The 27,557-nt window shown below is 42.3% G+C and overlaps 1 protein-coding gene across 1 annotated transcript in view; it reads right to left on the bottom strand.

Moving 5' to 3' along the window:
• The window catches only part of LOC132404996 (A disintegrin and metalloproteinase with thrombospondin motifs 12-like), a 626,192-nt gene that overhangs the window by 345,917 nt on the left and 252,718 nt on the right, over positions 1-27,557 (bottom strand). Inside the window, exon 9 of the mRNA XM_059989657.1 lies at positions 7,780-7,924. Within this exon, the coding sequence (XP_059845640.1) occupies positions 7,780-7,924 (145 nt within the window). The remainder of the gene's footprint in view (positions 1-7,779; positions 7,925-27,557) is intronic.

Raw genomic sequence — 27,557 nt, 5'->3', positions numbered from 1 at the left:
AAATTACTGTATGTTACAATAAATACATTGATTACTACAAAGCCAGAGTCTTTTCCCAAGGTGGAGATGGCTAATACGAAGGGTATAACTTTAAGGTGCATGGAGGTAATTGGAGGGGGAATATCAGAGGTAAGTTGTTTCTTCACAGTGTGTTGGTTGCATGGAACTTGCAGCCAGGCTTGGTAATAAGAGGCAGGTACATTAGGGACTTTTAAGAGACACTTAGTTAAGCACAGGGATAAAAGAAAAATGGAGGGCTAGGTGGGAAGGAAGGGCTTGATGTAAGACTTAAAGATACAAAGTACCGTAGTCGCGCGCAACACGCTACTAAAGAAACACATGGAGGCAGAGAGAGCAGAATGCCTTTACTCATTCAAAATCGCACACTTAAATCTCCCCTCTAATTGGCCCCTGCAACCCGCGGGGCGGACATGACGTCAGAATGTCCCCGGAAGGTCCGCCCCGAGCGGGTAGTTCCAAACGCGCTACTGCATGTCTGCCCGCGGCTCCCGATGGCGGTTTGAGTCCCGCGAGTGTGGGCCACCACAGTACATTTATTATCAAAGTGTGTATGCAGTATAGAAACCAGAGAATCATCTTCCTGCAAACACCCACGAAACAAAGAAACACCATGGAACCATTCAAAGAAAACATCAAACACCCTACAGGCATAAAAAGAACAAATCATGCAAACAGCAAAAGCTATATTGACTGTTCTGTTGTACATCTTACTGTACATACTATTTATTACAAATTAGTATGATTGCACATTCAGAAGGAGACAGAACGTAAAGATTTTAACTCCTCATGTATGTGAAGGATGTAAGAAATGAAGTCAATTCAATGAGCGAATAACACAAGGAATATTAAACATCAAACCACAGAGCCCTGGAAATAGTCTAGGAATGTTCAGTTTGATTCATTTCAGTTCAGCACTGTGTTGTTCATTGACTGCAGAGCCAGTCTGCCCCCATCAAAATCACACAAAACAGCAATGAAAAACAAACAGGGATAACCAGAAACACATATAATATGAACTACAGAATTCTCCAAGAATAGGTCCAAACCATGCCGATCCAACTTTGCCCACAGCCCAAGCCCCCGTACCCTACTCCAGCAACAGCAAACAAGATGGAGAGGGTAATCGGTCGAATGCAGGCAGACGGCACAGAACATCTGCTCTGGTCCTCATTGATCAATCAGCAAGATCGGCAAGAAATGGGGTTGATCATGGGCTCCTGCTGTGACTCCAGTCTTCTTGGCCTCCAGGCTACATACTCCGCTCCAAACCTCACTGAACTCTCTTAGAGACAGCGAAGCACAAGATCGCTCAATTGGCCCGAAAAATGTCACAGGTTCCAATTGCATGCAGTTTAGTAGTAGTAACATGTTTGAAAGAAAAAGTCATTTCATTAACTGCCTGAAGGGTGTCACCATTGGTCAAATTGCTCGCTGGCACCATCTCTTAGAGCAGGTTCAAGAATCAGCACAACATTATGGACCGAGGGGCCGATACTGTGCTGTACTGTTCTATGTTTTATGGTCTAAATAGTGCAAAAGAGGAATAGTGAGGTAGTGATCATGGGTTCATAGTCTTTTCAGAAATCTGATGGCAGAGGGGTAGAAGCTGCTCCAAACTTACTGAGTGTAGATTAAAAGGCTCTTGTATCTGCTCCCTGATGGTAGTAAGGAGAAAAGGGCATGTCCCAGGTGGTGAGCATCCTTAATGATGGATGTCTTCAATGGCGGGGAGGCTTGTGTCCATGGTGGAACTGGCTGAGTCTACAACCCTCTGCAGTCTCTTTGATGCAGCATATTGGAGACTCCATACCCAGGCGGTGATGTAACCAGTCGGATCACACTCCATATGGTACATCTATAGAAATTAGCTACAGTCTTTGGTGATGTACCAATTCTCCTCAAACTCCAACTGAAGTATAGTGACTGGCAGGCCTTTTTTTGTGATGCATCAATATGTTGGCCCCAGGATAGATCCTTTGAGATGGTGACAGCCAAAAACTTAAAGCTCCTCACATCTTGATGAGGACTTCCCCTTCCTGAAGTCCACAATCGATTTCTTGGTCTTGCTAATGTTGAGTGCAAGGTTGTGGCTGTGACACCACTCATCCAGCTGATCTATCCCATTGCTGGGTTGTGGGAGGCTTCTGATCAGTCAAGGGAGATCCAGATCATCAGATCAGGTGGGGTTTGAAACACAGAGGCAAAAAGACCTTCAGATTTTGGAAAGGTAAGCCGATTGCTTAAGAGGTGGCAGGAAATCATGTTTGAATCCTGTCTATAATCAGCTCTGGAAAGTCATTTATCAACAGGCTATGCCCCTTTTTGTCCAAGAACTGGCCCAAACCTGAAATATCATTTGGAAGTTGTAAGCATAAGTGACCATCATTGAGATATGTAAATAACTGTGCAGATGATTTTGGTGGTGGTGGTGGGACTGAGAAAGTTGCATTTGGGAGTCAGACATCTGATTTTGAGACTTTAACTTCTTATCTTGTTGAGATCAAACTCCAGTCTGAAGTGACAAGCTCCAACCTAATCAATAAAGCAATTTATATGGAAAACTGAGGTTTGAACTGCAAACAATTTCAGTGGTAGTAAGGAAGTTAGTATCTTTGGATAATAGTTAAGGCAGAGTTGGGAGTAGACATAACTGTAAAGTATTCTCACTGTGGAACACAGACAATAAGAGAGTAAAGGTGAATGGATGCAAGTGCACTTTATATAACAAGTATTATTTTTACAGCAGGAAAAAGGATCAAAGTAGACAGAGCTAATGCAGATGTGGCACTTGGAAACTCAAATGTTAGAAGTTGAGTTCAATATGTTTCTGCTACTCTGCTCAATGCTATCTACCCATTTTATGCCTTATGAAATGGGATATATGAGCATTTGGAAACCCTTGAGCTAATTAGAGAGAACCAGCATGGCTTTGTGCAGGGCAAGGCATGTCTTACCAACTTGACTGAGTTTTTGACAAGGTAACGAGAGAGACTGATGTAAGAAAAACAGTGGATGTTGTCTACAGGGATTTTAGAAAAGCATTTGACAAAGTCGCTCATGGGAGGCAAACTCAAAAGATGAGGATGTACGAGGTCTGTGGCAAATTGGCTGTTTGGATTCATAACTGGCTTGCAGAGAAGACAGAGGGTAGTGGTTGTAGGGACTTATTTGAGCTGGAGGTCTCTTATTAGTGGTGTTCCACAGGGATCTGTGTGGGACCTTTGCTGTTTGTGATGTATATAAATAACCTTGATGAAAATGCAGATGGGTGGTTGAGCAAGTTTGCAGATGATTCAAAGATTGATGGAGTTGTAGACAATGCTCCCTCTAATTTGTAATGACCAGAATGCACAAAAATCTTGTGCTGTGCAATTTTTTGCCCAGTGACAACAGCGTGTGTGCACTGAATAATTTCTTTAATAGACAGTATAAATAAGCCATTATAAAATCTACAGGAAAACCATTGCAACCTCAACGTTGTCAACACTGTCCACATCCAAAATCAGAAAAGGAAACACAATTGCATACAATCATGAAATATGCTTAACATGCCAACAAGATAAAGGGTGACAACCTTTTGTGCACAGTTCAAGCAAAACACACAAAATGCTGGAGGGACTCAGCATGCCAGGCAGCATCTATATAAAAAAAGTATAGTTGATGTTTCAGGCTGAGACTCTTCGGCAGGACTGGAGAAAAAAAGCAGAGGAGTAGATTTAAAAGGGTGGGGGTGGGGGAAGAGGGGAGAGAGAACCACCAGGTGATAAGTGAAAACTGGAGGAGGAGGGATGAAGTAAAGAGCTGGTGAAAGAGACAGAAGGTCATGGAAGAAAGAAAAAGGGGAAGGTGATGGGTGGGCAAGGAGATAAGGTGAGAGAGGGAAAAAGGGATGGAAAATGGTGACACGACAGGGGTGGGAATTAATGGAAGTTTCAGAAGTCGATATTCATGCCATCAGATTGGAGGCTACTCAAAAGTAATATAAAGTGTTGTTCCTCCAACCTAAGTGTGGCCTTATCATGACAGTGGAGGAGGCCATGGATGGATATATCGGAATTAGAATGGGAAGTGGAATTATAATGGGTGGCCACTGGGAAGTCCTGCTTGTTCTGACAGATGGAGCACAGATGCTTGGCGAAGCCGTCTTCCAATATACATCATGGATGCTGCCTGGCCTGCTGAGCTCCCCAGCATTTTGTGTGTGTTACTCAGATTTCCAGCATCTGCAGATTTTCTCTTGTTTGTGCGCAGTTTAAGTTCCTTTGCACACTAGTGGCAAAAGGTGTGTGCACGCACATACACACACACGTTAGGGGAACATTGGTTGTGAATAGTGTGTAGAGGATGGCAAAGAATACAGCATAATATAGATCAGTTGTAGATGTAGACTAAGAAATATTAAATGGAGTTTAACCCCAGATAAATATCAGCTGCTGCACTTTAGCAAGAGGAGAATTATCACAAATATCTATATCAATAACAGTTCGAATAAAAGGAAAAATAAACATAATCAAGATCAAGCAAAGTATTAATCTAATAGTAAAGAGAAAGGTAATTGATTCTCCTCTTATCCATAAAAAGGATAACCCAAGTTTATCCAGTCTCTCATGTTAGCACATACCTCCTGGTTTACCTCTTCTGCACCCTCTCCAAAGCCTCAACATCCTCCCTATAGTGGAACGACTAGAACTGTACGCAATTCTCCAGATGTTGAGACCCTCTCTCACTTCTCCCCCTCTATGATCTCTGCCTTTGACAGAAGTTTAGTTGGACCCTCTCTCACTATACCCACTGTGTGTCTCTACCTTTGACGGGAGGCTCAACATCCTTCGTATAGTGGGGTGTCCAGAACTGTGTGCAGTACTCTAGATGTGGCCTAAACTAATTGTTTGGAATCTAATGACCTTGCCTGGTGTCTCAGGGCTGGGTGTGCCTGCATACGTACCCCCTGGCACTCCTTTGCCACCTGTCCACATTCCTGCAATGCTCCACCCTTGCCAATCGCAATATCCTTTTCTCCCACTGGATTTACAATCTCACTCTTTACTCTACGCTGAGAAATTCAGTACTGTGCAAAAGTCGTAGTCATCCTAGCTGTCAATATGTGCCTAAAACTTTTGTACAGTACTGTTATCTATCTAAATTTCTCTTTAAATGTTGAAATTGATCCCACATCCACCACCGCCACTGACAGCTCATTCTATACTCTCACTCTCCTCTGAGTGAAGAAGTTCTTCCTCATATTCACCTTAAACATTTCACCTTTGACACTTAGCCCATGACTTCTACTTTTAGTTTCAGCCAGACTCGGTGGAAAAAGCCTGTCCTGTACTGCTTATAAACTTGTATACCCCTACATAGAACATTACAGCACAGTACAGCTCATGATGATATGCTGACCTCTTAACCTATTTTCAGCTCAATCTAACCCTTCACTCCTACATACCCCTCCATTATCATCCATTATTATCACCTAACTATAAGTTTTTTAAATATCCCTAACATATTTGTTTCAACAACCACACTTGCCAAGGCATCTGGTGCACCCAGCACTCTCTGTGCAAAAAAAGCTGTCTCTGACATCCTCCCTATACATTCCTCCAAGTTATGCCCCTTCATATGCTCACTGCAATTTGCCTATCACCACAAAAGGTCTAGAGCGGACACAATCTCATTGGCTCTCCACGTGGCCTTGGTCACCTGGATGATATAAATACTCTATGTCAGAATGCTATTCATTGACTATAACTCAGCATTCAACAGCAGCATTCCTACAGTTCTCATCAAAAAGCCACAGAACCTGGGCCTCTGCACCTCCCTCTGCAACTGGCTCCTCCACTTCCTAACCGGATGACCACACAATCTCTGTGTGGATTGGAAATAACATTTCCACTTCGCTGACAATCAACACAGGCGCACCTCAGGGATATGTGTATAGCCCACAGTTCTACTCTCTCTACATACCTTACCATGTGGCTAGGCATAAATCAAACACCATCTATAATCGCTGACAATACTACCATTGTGGGCAGAATCTCAGATAGTGCAAGAGGCCATACACGAGCAAGATAGACCAGTTAGTTAAGTGGTGTCATAGCACCAAGCTTGCACTCAACATCATTAAGACCAAAGAACTTCTGAAAATCTGTGGGCTTCTGAAAATCTAAGATGTGGGAACACAAACCAGTCCTCATAGATGATCAGAAGAGCATTGGGTGGGGGGGGGGGGGGGGTGAATACTTATGCAATCAATTATTTTGTGTTTTATATTTAAATTTATTTAGATCACTTTGGAGAGATTTGCTTTCACTTTGACACAAAAGACTCTTGATCAGTGTCAGAAAAGTCTAATTAAATCCAGTGTGATTCAATGTTATAAAACAATAAAACAAAAATTTCCAAGGGAGGGTGAATAATTTTTATAGGCACTGTTTGTATGTATACACATACTGGAATTCACAGCCTTTTTTTCCTCTTTATATTATTATGAATTGCATTGTATTGCTGTCAAAAAGTTAACAAATTTCATGGCATCTGCTGGTGATATTAAACCTAATTCTGATTCTGATTAGCCAACTCCATCCTTGAGTTTCAATTTAACCACATTTCAGCTTATCCTATAATAACAACAGCTTCATATTTTATCAGCAACACTAGAACTTAAAACATTGTTACCTGTGAATAAAATTATTTGTGTTAGGATCATTTGGCCAACTCTATCATTACTTGAACAATTGTATTGTTCCCATTCTTCTAAACAAGCGCATTACACTGGTCACATAATGGTTCCATAAACGGGAACTGTTTGTGATTTGATTCTTCGTAACCTCAGAAGGGAACAATTTCAAAGAAGGTTGATTAACGTGAGTATTTACTTATTGTCTTCCCAATTAGCTGTTATGTTTTTGAACCAACCAGCAAAATCCTAGTCACAACTACAGTTTAGAAACTTTATTATGACTCTAATAATGTTTCACTAAAATGGACTGTTCCTGTTCTAATTGCTTTTTCTGTGTAACAATTGTTTATAATTGGTGTTTACATTGTTTTGTGTGAATGATGTTATGACCTTGTAACGCTACTACAAGTAAGCTTTTCAATGCACCAGCGCATATGTGTAATTGTGCATAAGACAATGAAAATAAACGAAATTGAACTGCGTAGTCACAATGGCATAGAATCAAAATATTCAAAATCTAATGGGCTTGTTTTAATAGACTCAAATTATCAATGGATGTTATATCGATTGAAGTATTTTACAAGCAAAAATGAAAGACATTGCTTTGATAGTTTCCAAAGCAATTCTCTTAACCAGCCCCACAATGTGACTGTCAACATATCTTTGAAAAGGCAATGGTGTCAGTTTAATTTCTATGGAAAGATTACATGTAAACACTTCTAAATCTATTAGCTGCTACCTCTTTTCCATAACTTCTGAAGGTGTTTGTACTTGCATAACTATTTTGCAATCATTTTAAGTTTATGCAAGAATTTGCAAAAACTCTGATTTCCATAAGTCATGTTTTCTGTAATATGGGAGGCCTCTATATATTCAGTCTTCACTATTGCTGGTATGTAACTTGTTTTGCTAACTTGCCCCTTCACCCAACACAATTTTTTCCAAGGAATCTATCACCTTTATTCTTAGAAATGCCTTACACTTAGAAGTAACATTGGGCAATTTTTAAGAAAAGTGAACTGAGTTATAGTCTTATCCACTCACGTTCTTAGCAACACATAAAATAGGCAGTGACTTACATCCATTTCCTCACAGAAAGTAGAGTTGGGTCCGTACTGGAGCTGACATTGATGATGGACGTCATATAGCACTCCTGGAGCAATGGTGGGAACCATTAACTCCGGTTTAGTTGGTCGATCATTGAGACAGAAACCCCAGCCCCGACTGTGGTATAAAAACAAAGAGAGCTCATGATAGAATACTTAATGAACAGGAACACAGACAGGCAAAGGCTGCAATGGCTAATTTACATTCCCAGCCAACAAACCCCTATGAGTGAAAATTAATATAATTTTCCATATAATTCTTAGCGACTTCTCCTGGGGGAAAATGGTGGGTCGCAGGCACCTTCAGGATAACAAATTCTATCTCTTCCATGGATCACCTGCACTCTTGCAAAATCAGAATCAGATTTAATATCACCGGCATATATCATGAAATTTATGAACTTTACAGCAACAGTACAATGAGATACACGATAAATAAATATAGAGAAAAAAAAGCTGAGTTACATTAACTATGCACAAGTAGTGCAAAAAAACCCCCCAGAAAAAATAGTGAAATAATGTTCATGGGTTCAATGTCCATTCAGAAATCAGATGGCACGGGGGAAGAAGCTGTTCCTGAATCACTGAGTGGGTGCCTTCAGGCTTCTGTACCTCCTTCTGGACAGTGACACTGAGAAGAGGGTGTGTCCTGGGGTGATGGGGATCCTTGATGATGGACGCTGCCCTCCTAAGGCACCACTCCTTGAAGACGTCTTGGACACCACACAGTCTAGACGGAACTGACTAATCAGCAAGTTTCTGCAACTGACTTTGATATTGTGCAGTAGCCCCTAACACCCCCCCCCCCCCATGAGATAGTGATGCATCCAGTCAGAATGTTCTCCACAGTACAGTTGTAGACGTTTTCAAATGTTTTAGTTGACAAACCAAACCTTCTCAAGCACCTAGTGAAATACAGCCTCTGTCTCGCCTTCTTTATAGCAGCATCAATACATTGCATACAGGTTAAGTAGTCAGAGAAGCTCACGCCCAGGAACTTGAAATTGCGCACTCTCTCCACTTCTGATCCCTCTATAAGGATTGGTTTGTGTTCCTTGTCTTACCCTTTCTGAAGTCCACAATCAGCAGTTTGGTCTTGCTGACACTGAGCGCAAGGCTCTTGCTGTGACAGCACTCAACTAGCTGGTACATCTCGCTCCTGTACACTCTTTTGTCATCATCTGAAATTCTGCCAGAAGTGGTTGAATCATCATCAAATTGATAGATGGTATTTGAGCTATGCCTTGCCACACAGTCATGGGTGCAGAGAGAGTAGAGCAGTGGGCTAAGCAGAGCCAGAGTTGATTATCAGCAAGGTGGAGATGTTATTTCCAATCCACACAGAGTGTGGTCTTCCGGTTAGAAAGCTGAAGATCCAGTTGCAGAGGGAGTCTTAGCACTCGCACTGGAGTGAAGCGTGCAAAGTCAGTTCCCTCTGCATTAGAACACAGAGAATCCTACAGCACAGTTACAGGTCCTTTAGCCCACAATGTGGCCCTGACCTTTTAACCCACTCCAAGATCAATCTAACCCTTCCCTCCAACATAGCCCTCCACTTGTCCATCATCCATGTTCCTCAGACTAGAAAAGCAGAGGAAATGGGAGCTGAATGAGATTCCTGCAAGCTATCTGAGCAGCCAACGAGGTTCCAAGGCTAGAAGAAACTTGCTGCATTCATAGTAGCAACAATATTCCCAGGACTGACTGCCCCATCAGATGGACTCCAGTGAGGTTATGGGTGAAGTCCTCTTACCCTGAGCTCATTGCCTAGAAATAACATCTCCTCCTTGCTGACACCTCAGGGATCTGTGCATAATCGACTGCTTTACTCTCTCTACACCCATCACTGTGTGGCTAGGCACAGCTGAAATGCCATCTATAAGTTTGCTGATGATACAACCATCAGAATCTCAGTTGGTGACGAGAGGGTGTACCAAGCACAGAAGAGATGCTGCTGAAACCTAAGGCATCAATGGCATAATCTCTGCTCTCAGCAGCAGTCCTCAGCTTCTTCCTGGTCAACTGATCACTCTTCACTCCCATTTAGCTGATCCTGCTCCAATTGAAAAGGATCATATCTGAGCTGACTCAGTCTAGACTGTGGTTGAATGCAATTTAGTTTTGCATCATGGTGTCCTTACCTTCCCTTTCACTCACAGAGCACTAATCGTGTACCCTTGTTCCAGACTTCCCCACTAGCAAAAACGTCGCAACATCTAAACAAGAGAAAATCTGCAGATGCTGAAAATCCAAGCAACACACACAAAATTCTGGAGGAAATCAATAGGCCAGGCAACATCTAGGAAAAAAAGTACAGTCAATGTTTTGGGCCGAAACTCTTTGGCAGGACTCGAACATCTATCTTGGTATCTTTCTGATGAAACATCTCAGACCAAAACATCAGCTGTTCATTCCCCCTCCATAGAGGGGGAGGGGGAGAGGGGGCAGAGAGAGGGGGGAGGGGGGAGAGAGAGACTTACTGAATAATCATTCAGCTCAGCCTATTTTGGCCAAGCAGCCTATTTCTGTGCTGAGCAACACACAAAAATGTAGGAGGAACTCAGCAGGCTAGGCAGCATCCATGGAGAAGAATACAGTCAACATTTCATGCTTTGGATTTCCAGCATCTGTAGATATTTCCATTTGTTTCCGTGCAGTGGTGGTTTTATGACTTTATGGCTCTATGACCTTGAAGACTGAACCACCAAACATAGCACAACCACCACTTACTCTTGCCCACACGGAATATGTGGACCCTGGATCAGCCTCCACAGCCACCCGAGAAGCCACCAATAGACAACCCCTTAGGACAACATCATACTCAACCAGAGTGATCACATTACTACTATGAACCTATGGCAAGCCTAGTTTTGTACCTGAATTTTGTACAGCTGCATTATAACCTTGCAGCTCTTGAACTGAATCGCTCAACTAATGCAGTGTCTGAAGGGGTATCCCAGAGCTGGCACGGAAAATCTGTGTAACATGCACAAAAGTTCCTTAAATACCGAACTCCAGCTGCAATCTCCCTCTACATCAGAATACTTGTCTGCCTGCATGCTTACTCCTTTATTTCAGCATGTTCTCTGGAAAGAAGTGTGTGTACTTGTAAGAACGTCTGATGTTTTAAGAACGTGCCAGCAAGGGTATGCAGTCTGTAGGCTGTGTGAGATAGTGAAGACAACATTGGGTCTGTTATACTTCCCTCTTGCAAAAGAAACACAGTAATTGTAGTGAATTTATTTCAAATTGCAAGGAGAATATCAGAGAATAGCTAGTCAACCAGTGACAGATAAAATACATTGAGGACTGAAAGTTCTAGAAAGGGCATACCTCTTTGATGAGAGATTTACAAGGTAATAAGAGGCAAAAGCAAAGATTGAGTGAAGAGCCAGAGATTTTTTTCGCAGGGAGGAAATGACTAAAATCAAGGAAGGTATTTTTAAGTTGATTGGAGGGAATTATAGGGCAGGATGTCAGAGGTTGTGTTTTCATACACATGGGACACCCTGCCAGGGGAGGTGGTTGACGCTGATACATTCAGGACGTTTAAGAGTCTCTGAAATAGACACATAGGCAACAGAAAAAAAACAAGCAGTGTTATTGTGGCAAAATCACACAAGACTATACGGCCTCTCAGAAATATTACCTGTCGCACAATACCGGACATTGGGCATCCCCCTGCCAACATGGACAATCACTAATTTCAGTAACTTGTAATTTAGTTTGCAGGGAGTATTTCTGGACACCAAAACAATAAATATAACCAAAATATTTTTCAATGGATATATATGTAATAGAAACATAGAAACATAGAAAATAGGTGCAGGAGTAGGCCATTCGGCCATTCAAGCCTGCACCGCCATTCAGTATGATCATGGCTGATCATCCAACTCAGAACCCTGTACCTGCTTTCTCTCCATACCCCCGATCCCTTTAGCTACAAGGGCCATATCTAACTTCCTCTTAAATATAGCCAATGAACGGGCCTCAACTGTTTTCTGTGGCAGAAAATTCCACAGATTCACCACTCTCTGTGTGAAGAAGTTTTTCCTTATCTCGGTCCTAAAAGGCTTCCCTTTTATCCTTAAACTGTGACCCCTCGTTCTGGACTTCCCCAACATCAGAAACAATCTTCCTGCATCTAGCCTGTCCAATCCCTTTAGAATTTTATACATTTCAATAAGATCCCCCCTCAATCTTCTAAATTCTAGTGAGTATAAGCCTAGTCGATCCAGTCTTTCTTCATATGAAAGTCCTGCCATCCCAGGAATCAATCTGGTGAACCTTCTCTGTACTCCCTCTATGGCAAGAATGTCTTTCCTCAGATTAGGGGACCAAAACTGCACACAATATTCTAGGTGCGGTCTCACCAAGGCCTTGTACAACTGTAGTAGAACCTCCCTGCTCCTGTACTCAAACCCTTTTGCTATGAATGCCAACATATCATTTGCCTTTTTCACCGCCTGCTGTACCTGCATGCCCACCTTCAATGACTGGTGTACAATGACACCCAGGTCTCGTTGCATCTCCCCTTTTCCTAATTGGCCACCGTTCAGATAATAATTGGTTTTCCTGTTCTTGCAACCAAAGTGGATAAACTCACATTTATCCACATTAAATTGCATCTGCCATGAACTTGCCCACTCACCTAACCTTTTACAGCTTTTAAAGCTTTTACAGTCAGTTTTTATGTTCCCTGCCAGCTTTCTCTCATAATCTTTTTTCCATTTCCTAATTAAGCCCTTTGTTCTCCTCTGCTGGTCTCTGAATTTCTCCCAGTCCTCAGGTGTGCCGATTTTTTTTTTGCTAATTTATATGTTTCTTCTTTGGACTTGATACTATCCCTAATTTCCCTTGTCAGCCATGGGTGCACTACCTTTCCTGGCTTATTCTTTTGCCAAACTGGGATGAACAATTGTTGTAGTTCATCCATGTGGTCTTTAAATGCTTGCCATTGCATATCCACCGTCAACCCTTTTAAGTATCGTTTGCCAGACTATCTTAGCTAATTCACGTCTCATACCTTCAAAGTTACCCTTCTTTAAGTTCAGAACCTTTGTTTCTGAATTAACTATCTCACTCTCCATCTTAATGAAGAATTCCACCATATTATGGTCACTCTTACCCAAGGGGCCTCGCATGACAAGATTGCTAACTAACCCTTCCTCATTGCTCAATACCCAATCTAGAATGGCCTGCTCTCTAGTTGGTTCCTCGACATGTTGGTTCAGAAAACCATCCCGCATACATTCCAAGAAATCCTCTTCCTCAGCACCCTTACCAGTTTGGTTCACCCAATCTATATGTAGATTGAAGTCAGCCATTATAACTACTGTTCCTTTATTGCACACATTTCTAATTTCCTGTTTAATGACATCCCCAACCTCACTACTACTGTTAGGTGGCCTGTACACAAATCCCACCAGCGTTTTCTGCCCCTTAGTGTTATGCAGCTCTACCCATATCGATTCCACATCCTCCAGGCTAATGTCCTTCCTTTCTATTGCGTTAATCTCCTCTCCAGCAATGCTACCCCACCTCCTTTTCTTTCTTGTCTATCCCTCCTGAATATTGAATATCTCTGGATGTTGAGCTCCCATCCTTGGTCACCCTGGAGCCATGTCTCTGTGATCCCAACTATATCATACTCATTAATAACTATCTGCACATTCAATTCATCCACCTTGTTACAAATGCTCCTCACATTGACACACAAAGCCTTCAGGCTTGTTTTTTCAACACTCTTAGCCCTTATACAATTATGTTGAAAAGTGGCTCTTTTTGCTTTTTGCCCTGGATTTGCCTGCCTGCCACTTTTACTTTTCACCTTACTACTTTTTGCTTCTATCCTCATTCTACACCCCTCTGTCTCTCTGCACTTGTTCCCATCCCCCTGCCACATTAGTTTAAAGCCTCCTGAACAGCAGTAGCAAACACTCCCCCTAGGACATTGGTTCCAGTCCAGCCCAGGTGCAGACTGTCCTGCTTATACCGGTCCCACCTCCCCCAGAACTGGTTCCAATGCCCCAGAAATTTGAATTCCTCCCCCTTGCACCATTTTTCAAGCCACATATTAATCTGAAATATCCTCCTATTTCTACTCTAACTAGCACATGGCACTGGTAGTAATCCAGAGATTATTACCTTTGTGGTCCTACTTTTTAGTTTATCTCCTAACTCCCTAAATTCACCTTGTAGGACCTCATCCCATTTTTTACCTATATCATTGGTACCTATGTGCATCACGACCACTGGCTGTTCACCCTCCCATTCCAGAATGTCCTGTAGCTGCTCAGAGATATCCTTGACCCTTGCACCAGGGAGGCAACATACCATCCTGGAGTCTCGTTTGCGGCCGCAGAAATGCCTATCTATTTCCCTTACAATCGAATCCCCTATCACTATAGCTCTCCCACTCCTTTTCCTTCCCTCCTGTGCTGCAGAGCCACCCATGGTGCAATGAACTCGGCTGCTGCTGCCTTCCCCTGATGAGACATCTCCCCCAACAGTATCCAAAACAGTATATCTGTTTAGGAGGGAGATGACCTCAGGGGACTCCCGCACTACCTGCCTACTGCTACGCTGTCTAGTTGCCACCCCTTCCCTTTCTGCTTGTGTAGCCTTTACCTGCGGTGTGGCCAACTCACAGAACGTGCTATTCACGACTTTCAGTGAATGGTGTGTCATTTAGCTACAGGGAACATTCATGTTATTTCTCTATGATGTGTCGCCACAGAATATTACAACCATATGAACCCTGAACACAGTGCAGGGCCTCAAAAGGTTGCAGGGAGAAGGAAGGAGAATGAGGCTGATCAAATGGTGAGCAGACTCGATGGGCTAAATGGCCTAATTCCGCTCCTATGTCTTATGGTCTTAAAGTGAAGGGCTATGTAGGAGAGAAGGGTTAGATGGATCGTAAAGTAAATTCAAAGGTGGTTGAATATTGTGGGTCATAGCTGAGCTGTAGTGTCCCATTTTCTACGTATGTTCTGTGCTGGAATTAAACAGCATATTTGCATCTTTGGTTAGAAGATGGACTGAAGAAGAAGAGATTAAATGCATTTAAGGCAGTATCACAACCAGAGCACAGCAAATCAAAATGCCTTCATGAAAATAGATCTCAAGGAAGTAAATATGGTGATATGGCATATCAGAACTTCGATAATATATTTACTTTGAGCTGTTATCAATTAATGTATATTCGATGTGGTTAAGGAAAGGCTGGAAGAAAATGGTGTCAGCCAACAACGTGACCAGAGACGACATTCTCCAGACGAGTCAAGAAACAACTTCCTTCACATCTTTTTCATTCAAAAGTGAGCCTACTACTGTTGAAGCTTGTGATCTGCAGTTTGGTGGTGTGTTTTCGGGCCAACTGTGCGATTTGGCACTTTGCTGTCTCTGAGGGCGGCGTGTGGCCTCAAGGCCGGGAAACCTGGAAACCGGGTGCAAGCTCACGATCTCTCGCTGATGAAAGTGTTGAGGAAGAGCGAAACCATCAGGATGGGTGCTGAAGGCAAGCGTGTGTTCGGTGTCATCTACCAGCCTCTTGCTCCTTGCTGCTGGAGAAGGGTGTCTGATGGTCTCTCTCGTCCTCTCACTTGCTGCTACCAGAGGACCAGTCTCTCTCTCCCTCTCACACCCCACTCCTGGAGGAAGTTCGTGCATTCGAAAGGTCTCTCTCTCCTTCTTGCTCGACACTGCTGGCGTCCTGGGGCTCAGGCACGGTTTAATTGATGCGGTTGCAGACTGGACTCTAGCTCACGTTATGTGTTTGTTTTTTTTTGCTATTTGCACAATTTATTGTTTTATTTTTGCACATGGGGGAGGGCGGGAGGGTCTGATTCTTTCCACTGAACAGGTTCCGTGGGTTTTCTTTGTTTTATAGTAGTCTGTAGGAAGATGAAACTCAGGGTTCTATACTGCATACATACTTTGATAATCAAAGTGCCTTTAGCTTTGAAATGATCGACATGATTATTTCATCTTTATCTCACATACAATGAATGTTGCTGGTTACAGCTGGAATGATAGCGAATGGCAGCATGTGTAGAATTTCAGTATCACACACAGTCCAAACAGTGAAATCCAATCAACCGGCAGAAAGAGAAAGCAGTGTCAATTAAAATGACTCGGCACAGAAAGATAAAGAATAAAAAGTCATGTGTTCAGCTTCAGAGTGAAAAGCTAAGGAACATGCAGAGCAGTTCGAGCAAAATAAAATGGATGAGGCAAAGGAAAAATAACAGGCAAATGGAAAACTGTCACGGCTACAAATTAGAGTCTCAGTGGAAACAAAGTTGAGTGAAGCTAGCTGTGATTTATAAATCTCAAAAGCGTCAAGCAATTATCAAATACGTAGAGATAATAAATTCCATTTGTGGTTTTCCATTTACCAAATGCTATTATTGGATGTTTGAAAAGATTACCTTTATTTGTCACATGTATACTGAAACACATAGTGTTGGTGTTGGTGTCAAATCAAATCACCAGTGATTGTGGTGCGGGAGCCCGCACATGTTGCCACATTAGTGGAGTGAACATACCATACCCACAACTTGCTAATCCTAACCAGTATGTCTTTGGAATGGGGGAGGAAACTGGAGCATCAGGAGGAAATCAAAGAGGTCACGGGGGGGGGGGGACAGAGGTGGGAATTGAAGAAGATCTTACAGCTGGCACTGTAATTGCTTCACTTGAACCTTCTTACTTGAACCTGGACAAAAGCAATATCTACACATGTCAGCCTACTGTTTATTGATTATATCTCAGTGTTCAACACAATCATACTTGCAGTTCAAATTAACAAGCTCCAAAACCCGGGCCTCAGTTTCTTCCTCAGCAACTGGACCCTTGACCACCTGACTGGGAGAACATAGTCAGTGCAGATTGGAAATAACATCTCCCCTTCACTCCTGGCACACTTCAAGGATGCATGCTTAGCTCACTGTCTATTCTCTCTACACCCATGACTGTGTGGCTAAGCACAGCTCAATCACCTCTATCAATCTAACAGACACATCTATTGTTGGCAGAATTTTAACTGGTTGCAAGGAGACATACAGGAGTGAAACAGATCAGCTGGTTGAGTGGTGTTTTAACAATAACCTTGCAGTAAACATTAGTAAGACCAAGAAATTGACTATGAACTTCAGGAAGGGGAAGTCGATGAGACACACACCAGTGCTCATCAAGGGATCTACAGTGAAAAGGGGGAGCAGTTTCAAGTTCCTGGGTGTGAAGATCTCTGAAGATCTGTCCTGAATCCAACATACTGATTCAATTACAAAGAAGGTACATCAGCTAATCCTCATTAGCAGATTGAGGAGACTTGCTATGTCATGAAAGACTCTTGCAAATTTCTGTAGATGTACCATGGAAGTCATTCTAACTGGTTGCACTAGAGTCTGGTATGGAGGGAGCACTGCACGGAATCAGAAAAAACTACAGGAAATTGTAAACCCAGCCAGCTCCATCATGGACACTAGCCTCCCCAGCATTAAGGACACCTTCAAACGGCGATGCCTTAAATTGTAGCATCCACCATGAATGACACCCATCACCCAGGATATGCCCTCTTTTCATTGCTACTATCAAGGAGGAGGCACAGGAGCCTAAAGGCACACACTCAAGGTTTCAGAAACAGCTTCTTCCCTCCACCATCAGATTTCTGGATGCACAATGAACCCACGAACACTATCTCACCCTTTTGCTTTTTTTTTGCTCTCTTTTTCATTTCTTAATTTACAAAGGTGCTAACAAGTTTATGAAACTTGTAGAATTTTCTGTTTCTGTATGTCTGACCTAAAGTGTGATCAGATCTTCACCAAAGTCCAAAAACTAAATAAAGAGAACCCAATTAAAAAAACATTAAAAGAACATTATACTTGTTTCATTATTTATTGAGATAAATGATCTAATATCACACGTATTTGTTGGAAAAAGTGAGTGAACCTTTGCTTTCAGTAATTGGTGTGACCCCCTTGTACAGCAGTAACTTCGACCAAATGTTTTCAGTAACTGTTGACCAGTCATGCACATCGCATTGGAGTTTGCTTCAACTCTGGGATGTTGGTAGGCTTCCTTGCATGAACTGCTTGCTTCGGGTTCTTCCACAACACTTCTACAGGATAAAGGTTAGGACTTTGACTTGGTCATTCCAAAACACAAAACTTTCTTCTTTTTAAACCATTCTGTTCCTGATTTACTCTCGTCTTTTGGATTATTGTCTTGTTGCAATATAGAACTTTTATTAAGCTTCAGGTGATGGACTACTACCCTGACATTCTCCTGTAAAGTGTCTTGATATAATTTTGAATTCATTGTTCTCTCAACAACTGCAAGCTGTCCAGGCCCTGGGGCAGCAAAGCAGCCCCAAACCATGATGCTCCTTCCACCATGCTTCATGGTTGGGATGAGGTTTTAGGGTTGGTGTGCAGTGCGCTTTTTCCTCCAAACAGCAATGTGCATTTCTGTAAAAGTTCAATATTTGACTCATCTATCCATAGAATATTGTCCCAGAAGTATTGTAGAACATCCAGGTGGTCTACTGCAAACTTGAAACATGCAGCAATCTTTTTGTTTGGAGTGGCTTACTCTATGGCATCCTTCCATGAACACCATTCTTGTCAGTATCTTTCTTACAGTGGACACATGAAGAGAGACTTCAGTGAGTTCTAGAGTTTTCTGCAGGCCTTTTGCTGTTACCCTTGGGTTCTTCTTCACCTTCAGCAGAGCACATTGTGCTCTTGGTGTGATCTTTGTAGGATCCCCACTCCGAGGAAGAGTAGCAACGCTACTGAATTTCCTCCATTTGCAGACTATTTCTCTACTGTGGACTGATGAACACACAATTGTTAAGAAATGCTTTTGAAGCCTTTTCCAACTTCATGGATCTCTACAATTCTTCTTTTAAGGTCCTCTGAAATCTGTTTTATTCGAGGCATGGTGCACATAAACAGATCTTTTTTCAGAAGAGCAGGCTCTGTCAGTAATCTAACTTTGTGTAACTTTTTTTTAATAGGGCAGGGCATCTCTACAGCCCACACCTCCAATCAATCTCATCTCCTTGAATGGAACACCTGACTCCAAACAGCTTTTGTAGAAGGCGTTACCCCCAAGGTTCACATACTTTTCCCAACAAATACATGTAATATTGTATTTCTTTCCTCAATAAATAAATAAACAAGTATAATGTTTTTGTGTGTTATTTATTTAATTGGGTTATCTAGTTTTACAATTTTAGGTGATATGCAGAAATAGAGATTCTACAGGATCTACTGTATTTATATATATATATATATATATATAAGGAGAAGAGGTAAGAGGCCCAAGTGGGGAATAGAAGAGGAGTGAAGGGGGATGAAGAAAATTTCCAGAAGGAGAAATTGATGTACATCATCAGGTTGGAGGCTACTTATATGGAATATGAGGTGTTGCCTCTATCCTGAGATTGGCCTCACTGGGGCAAAAAAGGGAGCCCATGGACTGTTATGTCAGAATGGGAATGGTGATAAGAATTAAAATGGTGGGCCACTGGAAATTTCCTCTTTTAGCAGATAGAGTGGGGAAGCTCGACAAAGCGGTCCCTTAATATATGTCGTGTCTCACAAATGAGACCACATTGGGAGCAACAGATACAATTGTCAGTCCCACAGATTTACAGGTAAAGATTTGCCTCACCTGGAAGGACTGTAAGGGAGGAGGTAAGTAGGCAGGTGTAGCATTTTTATTGCCTGCAGGGATATGTGTCAGGAAAGAGATTAGTGTAGAGGGACAAATGGACAAGAGAATTACAGAGCAGTGATCCCTGTGGAAAACAGAGGTGGGTGTGGGGGAGGGAGAGGGACAGATGTGTTTGGTGATATCACGCACATATCACATCAGATTTCCATTCCTTCTCCCGGCTATAATTTTACATTGTTTAAGGCTGTTTCACATTTTATGTCCTCTCTGCTTAAGTCCCACAGTACTTGGAAGGAAAAGTATCAGCCTGATGTGAAAACCAATTATTACATTACTGCAAACAGGAGGGTTTCAGCCTGAAACATCGACTGTACCTTTCCTCCACAGAAGCTGTTTTTCATAGAGTTCCTCCAGCAGTTTGTGTGTGTTGCTTGCATTATATTACTGCACGTGCTGTCACCCATACAATTTTATTACATGCAACCCCGGATCACAATTGCAGTGTTTTGATCCTCCAATCGCCATTAGGAAGTCATAGCTTTCGTCACTGCTCAATGGCTTCCAACTTCAAAGTTCAAAGTACATTTATTATCGAAGTACCATACGTTACTCAGGTTCATTTTTTGCAGGCATTCACAGAAATGAATTAAGATAAAACCAATGAAAAACTACAAAGACCAATAAACAACTAATGTGGGAAAGAAGAACTGTGTAAACACAGATAAAAACAGATAGAGATGGATAGATAAATAACATATCAGATCTCTACATGGGAAGGCTACCAGTGGAAATCATCCCTGACTGCTTTTATATCAGATAGCGAAAGCCCTGCAGCCTCACAGGACGAGATTGAAAATTAGTGCTGAAATTGGGACACCTCATGAGATAAAAAGATTTCAATGCACTGCACCATTTAATACTCTGTCTAACTTTTACTCATGTAAAATTTAAACAAGCAAACAAATATGCAAAGCAGTCCCTGCACTTCAATTCTCAAATGTTGAATTTAATCCGTCAGATTCAAAATCCTTTGTAAGAGATGAAAGGTATTTGATTTGCGGAAAGCCATTAGGAATTACTTCAGCTACCTCTTCAAGCTTCCTAATTATTTGACATTAGCCAATCATTTTATGATCAGCTTGATTATTTTGAAGAACAAATACAGTGTTAGAAGTACCTGACAACTCTGACCAAGGACTGATGGACAAATAGACTGACTGAGAGGTTCGTGGATAAAAGGAAAATAGAAGGCTACGTGGGAGAAAAGGTTAGATTGAACTTTAACTAGGTTAAAAGGTCTGAGCTGAAGGGCCTGTACTGTACTTTAGCCTTCTGTGCGCTTAAAAGGTTAGCATTAGCTGTCACATGTACAATGAAACCTCAGAACATGCAGTGAAATGAATCTTTTGTGTCAGTTTATGAGACCACAAGACAGCAGCAACATTAGGCCATTTGGCCCATCTAGCGTGCACCACCTTTTCAACATGGGCGACATATTATCGCTCTCAAACTTACTTCTCCCAGTAACATCCTGATGAATCAACAACCTATTAATCTCCACTTTAAATGTATCCACAGACTTGGCCTCCACAGCTGTCGTTGGCAGTGAATTCCACAGCCTTTTGGTTAAAGAAATTCCTCCCCATCTCTGTTCTAAAGTGACATCCTTCTATTATGAGATCAGGGAGATCTGACATTTATATTCTGAGATCAGCTCACAAATGTCGTGTTTCTGGCTCCAACACAGCATGCCCACAACTCACCAACTCTAACCATACATCTTTGGAATGTAAAGCCCTGTGGTCACAGGAGAATGGATCGACTTTTTACAGACTGCGGCAGGAATTGAAGCCCAGATGGCAATCACTTCCACTGTACAACGCCACTCCACACACTCTGCCTCTCTCATCAATGTACTGTTCTGGATAGGAAACAGGAAGTATGAACTGAAGGACAGCTGCACGGAAGACCACAGCTTGAGTCTAGTGTGGAATCTTAGACTCCTTATCCGAGGAAGGAGGTTCTTGCCATGGAGGGAGTGCACAAAAACTTACAAAGGGAACTGAAAAGAGGAGATGTAATCTTGTGTGTCTGTCATTAATGATGCTGTAAAAACACAAAAGTACAACTGCAGATGCTGTGGATCAAAGAACACGTATACAATGCTGGAAGAACTCAGCAGGTCAGGCAGCATCCATGAGAAAAGAGTAGCCAACGTTTCGGGCCGAGATCCTTCATCAGGAATGGGGGGGAAGAGAGGGCCGAAGCCCAGTAATAGAGATAGGGGAGGGGGTAGGGCCTAGAGGCACCAGGTGGAAAACCAATCAAAGGAAAGATAAAGGGGGGAGGGGATAAACATGAAAGAACTGTAGAGATAAAGAAGCAGAAAGTTGAAAGGGGAGAGAGGCAGAGAAGGACCCAGGATAGGGGAAGGGGTGGTGGGGGGGGGGGGGGGAATTACCGGAAATTGGTGAATTCAATGTTCATGCCACCAGGCAGGAGGCTACCCAGATGGCAGATGAGGGAAAAGATGTTCTCAGGGAAATGTACAGCAGAAATGTGGCAAATGTTCATGGGATATCTGCGTGGCATTCTGCATAGGAATGTTCCAATGAGGCAGGGAAAGGATGGTAGGGTACAGGAACCATGGTGTATAAAGGCTGTTGGAAATCTAGTCAAGAAGAAAAGCTTATGAAAGATTCAAAAAACTGGGAAATGATAGAGATCTAGAAAATTATTAGGCGAGCTTAAGCTTAGGAGCTTAAGAATGAAATTAGGAGAAGCAGAAGGAGCCATGACAAGGCCTTGGCGAGCAGGAGTAAGGAAAACCCCAAGGCATTCTACAAGTATGTGAGGAGCAAGAGGAAAAGACGTGAGAGAATAGGACCAATCAAGTGTGACTGTGGAAAAGTGTGTACAGAACTGGAGGAGACAGCAGAGATACTTAATGAATACTTTGCTTCGGTATTCACTACAGAAAAAGGACCTTGAAGATCATAGGGATGATTTACAGTGGACTAAAAAACTTGAGCATATAGACCAGATGAGGTTATACCCCATGCCACTGTGGGAGGTGAGAGGAGATTGCTGAGGCTGTGGCAATGATCTTCGCATCATCAATGAGGACAGGAGAGGTTCCGGAGGATTGGAGGGTTGCAGATGTTTTTCCCTTATTCAAGAAAGGAAGTAGAAATAGCTCAGGAAATTACAAAAACGAGGAAATCTGCAGATGCTGGAAATTCAAGCAACACACACAAAAAGCTGGTGGAACACAGCAGGCCAGGCAGCATCTATAGTAGAAGCACTGTCGACATTTCGGGCCGAGACTCTTCGTCAGGACTAACTAAAAGGAAAGATAGTAAGAGATTTGAAAGTAGGAGGGAGAGGGGAAAATGGAAAATGATAGGAGAAGACCGGAGGAGGTGGGGTGAAGCTGAGAGCCGGAAAGGTGATTGGCAAAAGAGATACAGAGCTGGAGAAGGGAAAGGACCATGGGACGGGAGGCCAAGGGAGAAAGAAAGGGGGAGGGGAGCACCAGAGGGAGATGGAGTACAGGCAGAGTGATGGGCAGAAAGAGAGAAAAAAAAGGAGGGGGGAAAATACTATCAGGGATGGGGTAAGAAGGGAAGGAGTTAGAGAAGTCAATGTTCATGCCATCAGGTTGGAGGCTACCCAGTTGGTATTTAAGGTGTTGTTCCTCCAACCTGAGTGTGGCTTCATCTTGACAGTAGAGGAGGCCATGGATAGACAACTTCATCTTGACAGTAGACGAGGCTGTGGATAGACGACTTTTCCAGCTCTCAGCTTCACCCCAACATCCTCCAGTCTTCTCCTATCATTTTGCATTTCCTCTCCCCCTCCTACTTTCAAATCTCTTACTATCTTTCCTTTCAGTTAGTCCTGATGAAGGGTCTCGGCCCGAAACGTCAACAGTGCTTCTACTATAGATGCTGCCTGGCCTGCTGTGTTCTACCAGCATTTTGTGTGTGTTCCAGGAAATTACAGACTAGTGAGTCTTACTTCAATGATTGGTAAGTTGATGGAGAAGATCCTGAGAGGCAAGATTTATGAACATTTGGAGAGGCACAATATGATTAGGAATAGTCAGCATGGCTTTGTCAAAGGCAGGATGTATCTTACAAGCCTGATTGAATTTTTAGAGGATATAACTAAACACATTGATGAAGGTAGAGCCGTAGATGTAGTGTATATGGATTACTGCAAGGCATTAGATAAGGTACCCCATGCAGGCTTATTGAGAAAGTAAGGAGGCATGTAATCCAAGGGGAACTTTGCTTTGTTGATTCAGAATTGGCTTGCACTCAGAAGGCAAAGAGTAATTGTAGATGGGTCATAATCTCCATGGAGATTGGTGACCAGTGGTGTGCCTCAGGGATCTGTTCCGTGATGCCTACTCTTCGTGATCTTTACAAATGACCTGGATGAGGAAGTGGAGAGATGGTTTAGTAAATTTGCTGATGACACTAAGGTTGGGGGTATTGTGGATAGTGTGGAGGGCTGTCAGAGGTTACAGCAGGACATCGATAGGATACAAAACTGGGTTGAGAAGTGGCAGATGGCATTCAACCCAGATAAGTGTGAGGTGGTTCATTTTGCTTGGTCAAATATAATGGCAGAATATGGTATCAATGGTAAGACTCTTGGCAGTGTGGAGGATCAGAGGGATCTTGGGGTCCGAGTCCATAGGACGTTCAAAGCTGCTGCGCAGGTTGAATATGTGGATAAGAAGGGATCTGGTGTATTGGCCTTCATCAACCATGAGATTGAGTTCAAGAGTCGAGGAATAATGTTACAGCTATATAGGACCCTGGTCAGACCCCATTGGAGTACTGTGCTCAGTTCTGATCAACTTAGCACAGGAAGGATGTGGATACTATAGAAAGGGTGCAGAGGAGAATTACAAGGATGTTGTCTGGATTGGGGAGCATGCCTTATGAGAATAGGTTGAGTGAACTTGGCATTTTCTCCTTGGAGCAACAGAGTATGAGAGGTGACCTGATAAAAATGTATAAGGTGATGAGAGGGATTGATCGTGTGGATAGTCAGAGACTTTTTCCCAGGGCGGAAATGGCTAACACAAGAGGGCATAGTTTTAAGGTGCTTGGAAGTAGGTACAGAGGAGATGTCAGGGGTAAGTTTTTTTTTACACAGAGAGTGGTGAGTGCTTGGAATGGGCTGCTGCTGACAATGGTGGAGGTGGATATAATAGGGTCTTATAAGAGACTCCTGGATAGATACATGGAGCTTAGAAAAATAGAGGGCTATGGGTAACACTAGATTATTTCTAAAATACATGCTCGGCACAGCATTGTGGGCTGAAGGGCCTGTATTGTGCTGTAGGCTTTCCATATTTCTATGTTTCTAACCGAATGCAGAAGACAACAAACTGTGCAAATACAAAGAGAAGAAACAATAATAATAAATAAATATACAATAAATATAGAGCACATTTTAAATCTACATCTGATCTTTTTTTCTCCAGTCCTCCAAAGGGTCTCTGGCCAAAACATCCACTGCACTTTTTTTCCATAGATGCTGACTGGCCTGCTGAGTTCCTCCAGCATTTGGTGTGTGTTGCTCAGATTTCCAGTATCTGCAAAGCTTCTATTGTTTGTTATGAATATCGAGAACATGAGATGAAGAGTCCTTAAAAGTGAGTCCACGGTTTGTGGGAACATTTCAATGATGGAGCAAGTGAAGTTATCCCCACTGGTTCAAGGGCCTGATAGCTTGTTATCAGGCCTAGTCATTATGCTTAGTTTTGACCATCTAAAGACTAGGTTTTAATTTTCAACCAAGTTGTAAGGTTTCATATCAAAGAAGACAAGATTTCCCTACTTTGTGTAGTTCAATACAGATAAAATGCTGGAGGAACTCAGCAGGTCAGGCAGCATTACCCTCAAAGAAATTGCTCATATCTGACAGATAAAATGATCAATTTACAGACACCTCTCTGGAAAAGAATATTTACACAACCCAGGGAGTGCCCGCATTTCTTCTAAAAACTGCACAGACCACAAGGTGAATTGGGGATGACTTCGATTCTAGCTTCTAGGTCAATCTTGGGGTGATTATGACATCATTCCTAATAATTTTCTTAATTCAAATGCCTTCTTTCAGAAACAACAGTAAGAAATCTGTTTGAATTCTACAACTAAGTATGGAAGTGCTGGGACAGCACTGGGTAGTTAATAGTAGGTCTGGATATTTCATTCATAAAAACGTAGAGTAGATGAGGAATGGAATAATGTAACAGGTAAAATTCTAAGAGGATGGGGCAGATCAGACCTTCACAACCAGATCGGGCACTTACAGCCTTGGGATGCTGGGTACGTCAATTAAAATCAGGAGAAACTTCTTCAACCAGTGGCGGGGGAATTCTCTATTGCAGAAGGTGGTAGAGAGTAGGTCATGAAATATATTCATATAGGAGGTAAATATATCTCTTAATGCCAAAGGTATCATGTAACATGGGGAGAAGGTGAAAATGGGAAACAATTTCCTGGAGGTACTCATTAGTTTGCTCGGTGTCCCAAATTCCAGGATCTGCTGGCTAATTAGAAGGGGCATAAATTTAAGCCAATTGGAGGAAAGTAGAGGAGGGATGTTAGAGAGATGTGGGTGTGTGGACGCTCTACCAGGGGAAGTGGTAGAGGCAGATACATCAAGGGCATTTAAGAAGCTCTTAGATAGGCACATGAATGATAGAAAAATGGAGGGCTCTGGGAGTAGATGAAAAGATCAGCACAGCATCGCAGCTCAAAGGGCCTGTACTGAACTGTGATGTTCTTTGTTCAAACCTCAGCCTTGTGTGTCTCTGAAGAAGCTTATGGAATTGAAATTGTTTCATTAAGTAGATGATCAGAATTGGGTTTAATATCACCAGTGTATTTCGTGAAATTTGTTGTATTTGCGGCAACAGTACAATGCAATACGCGATGATAAAAAAAGTGAATTACAGCAATTATAGATACTCAATATATAAAAGTTAAATTAAATAAGTAGTGCAAAATAGTAGTGAGGTAGTGTTCTTGGTTTCAGAAATCTGATGACAGAAGGGAAGAAGCTATTCCTGAATCATTGAGTGTGTGCCTTTAGTAATGTACCAAGTGGAGGCGCAGGCCAGAGAAACTGAGTGACCTTCTGCCATGCCTATTTCTTGTCCCTCTCATTTATACTTTCCTTTCTCTTGGTTTTGTGAATTTTGCTGCTGCCACCGCTATTGAATATACTGAATCTCACCAGGTTCTTCCTTCAATTTTTCCAGGATTGGATCTTACAACCCTGGCATTCTACAAATAACTCCCGTCTCCAGTACATGTCCTGATCTTTCAACATGTTATGAATTACCAACTATGTTTTGGCAATTGGTGCAGCAGTCACCCACAACGGCAGCTGCAGAAATGTCATTTGACAGCTCTGTTATTTCCTCATTTCTCAATTTACTCTGACATTTCTGCCCCAGTTTACCTCTGAAAGTCTGAGTCAATCTCTAATGCAATGTACTTTAATACCCCTGCAGGCTTTCCAACATTTCTCGCTTCTGACATTCTATAGATTATCCTTCAGAGTTTTGCTCAAATCCTCGCCTTTGCTGGTTTTAATCTGCAGCTGTATGATCCAATGAAGAGTAATCTTCTCTAATAACCTTTCAAAAATATGGTCATTTAGTTTACTTTAAACATTTCCACTGCGATTTTAGAGTTTCAGGACACAAGTATATATAGGCTTAAACTTCACGGAACAAGGGTCAATGTGTTCATTAGGTTCTGGAACATTCATCTGAATGGAAAGGATGAGCTAAAGTCCTTGTCAATACACTGGGACTTCACAAACCACTTTACAGCCTATGAACTAGTTTGCTTCACAGGAAGTGAACGAAATAGTCTGCAGACAGCCAGGTGATACTGGTAGCATTATGATCACAACTGAATAATATGCTTTAAATAATTGAAGACAGGGTACGAAATCATCCTCAGCAAAACAAAAGCTACTGGGCTGCAATGGCAATCAGGTGTGACTTTACAACTCATGCCCAT

The sequence above is a fragment of the Hypanus sabinus genome, chromosome 14 (assembly GCF_030144855.1).
Source record: "Hypanus sabinus isolate sHypSab1 chromosome 14, sHypSab1.hap1, whole genome shotgun sequence".
In the NCBI taxonomy this organism is placed as follows: domain Eukaryota; kingdom Metazoa; phylum Chordata; class Chondrichthyes; order Myliobatiformes; family Dasyatidae; genus Hypanus; species Hypanus sabinus.
Note: the sequence above shows the minus strand (reverse complement) of the source record. Positions and strands in the feature narration are given on the sequence as shown.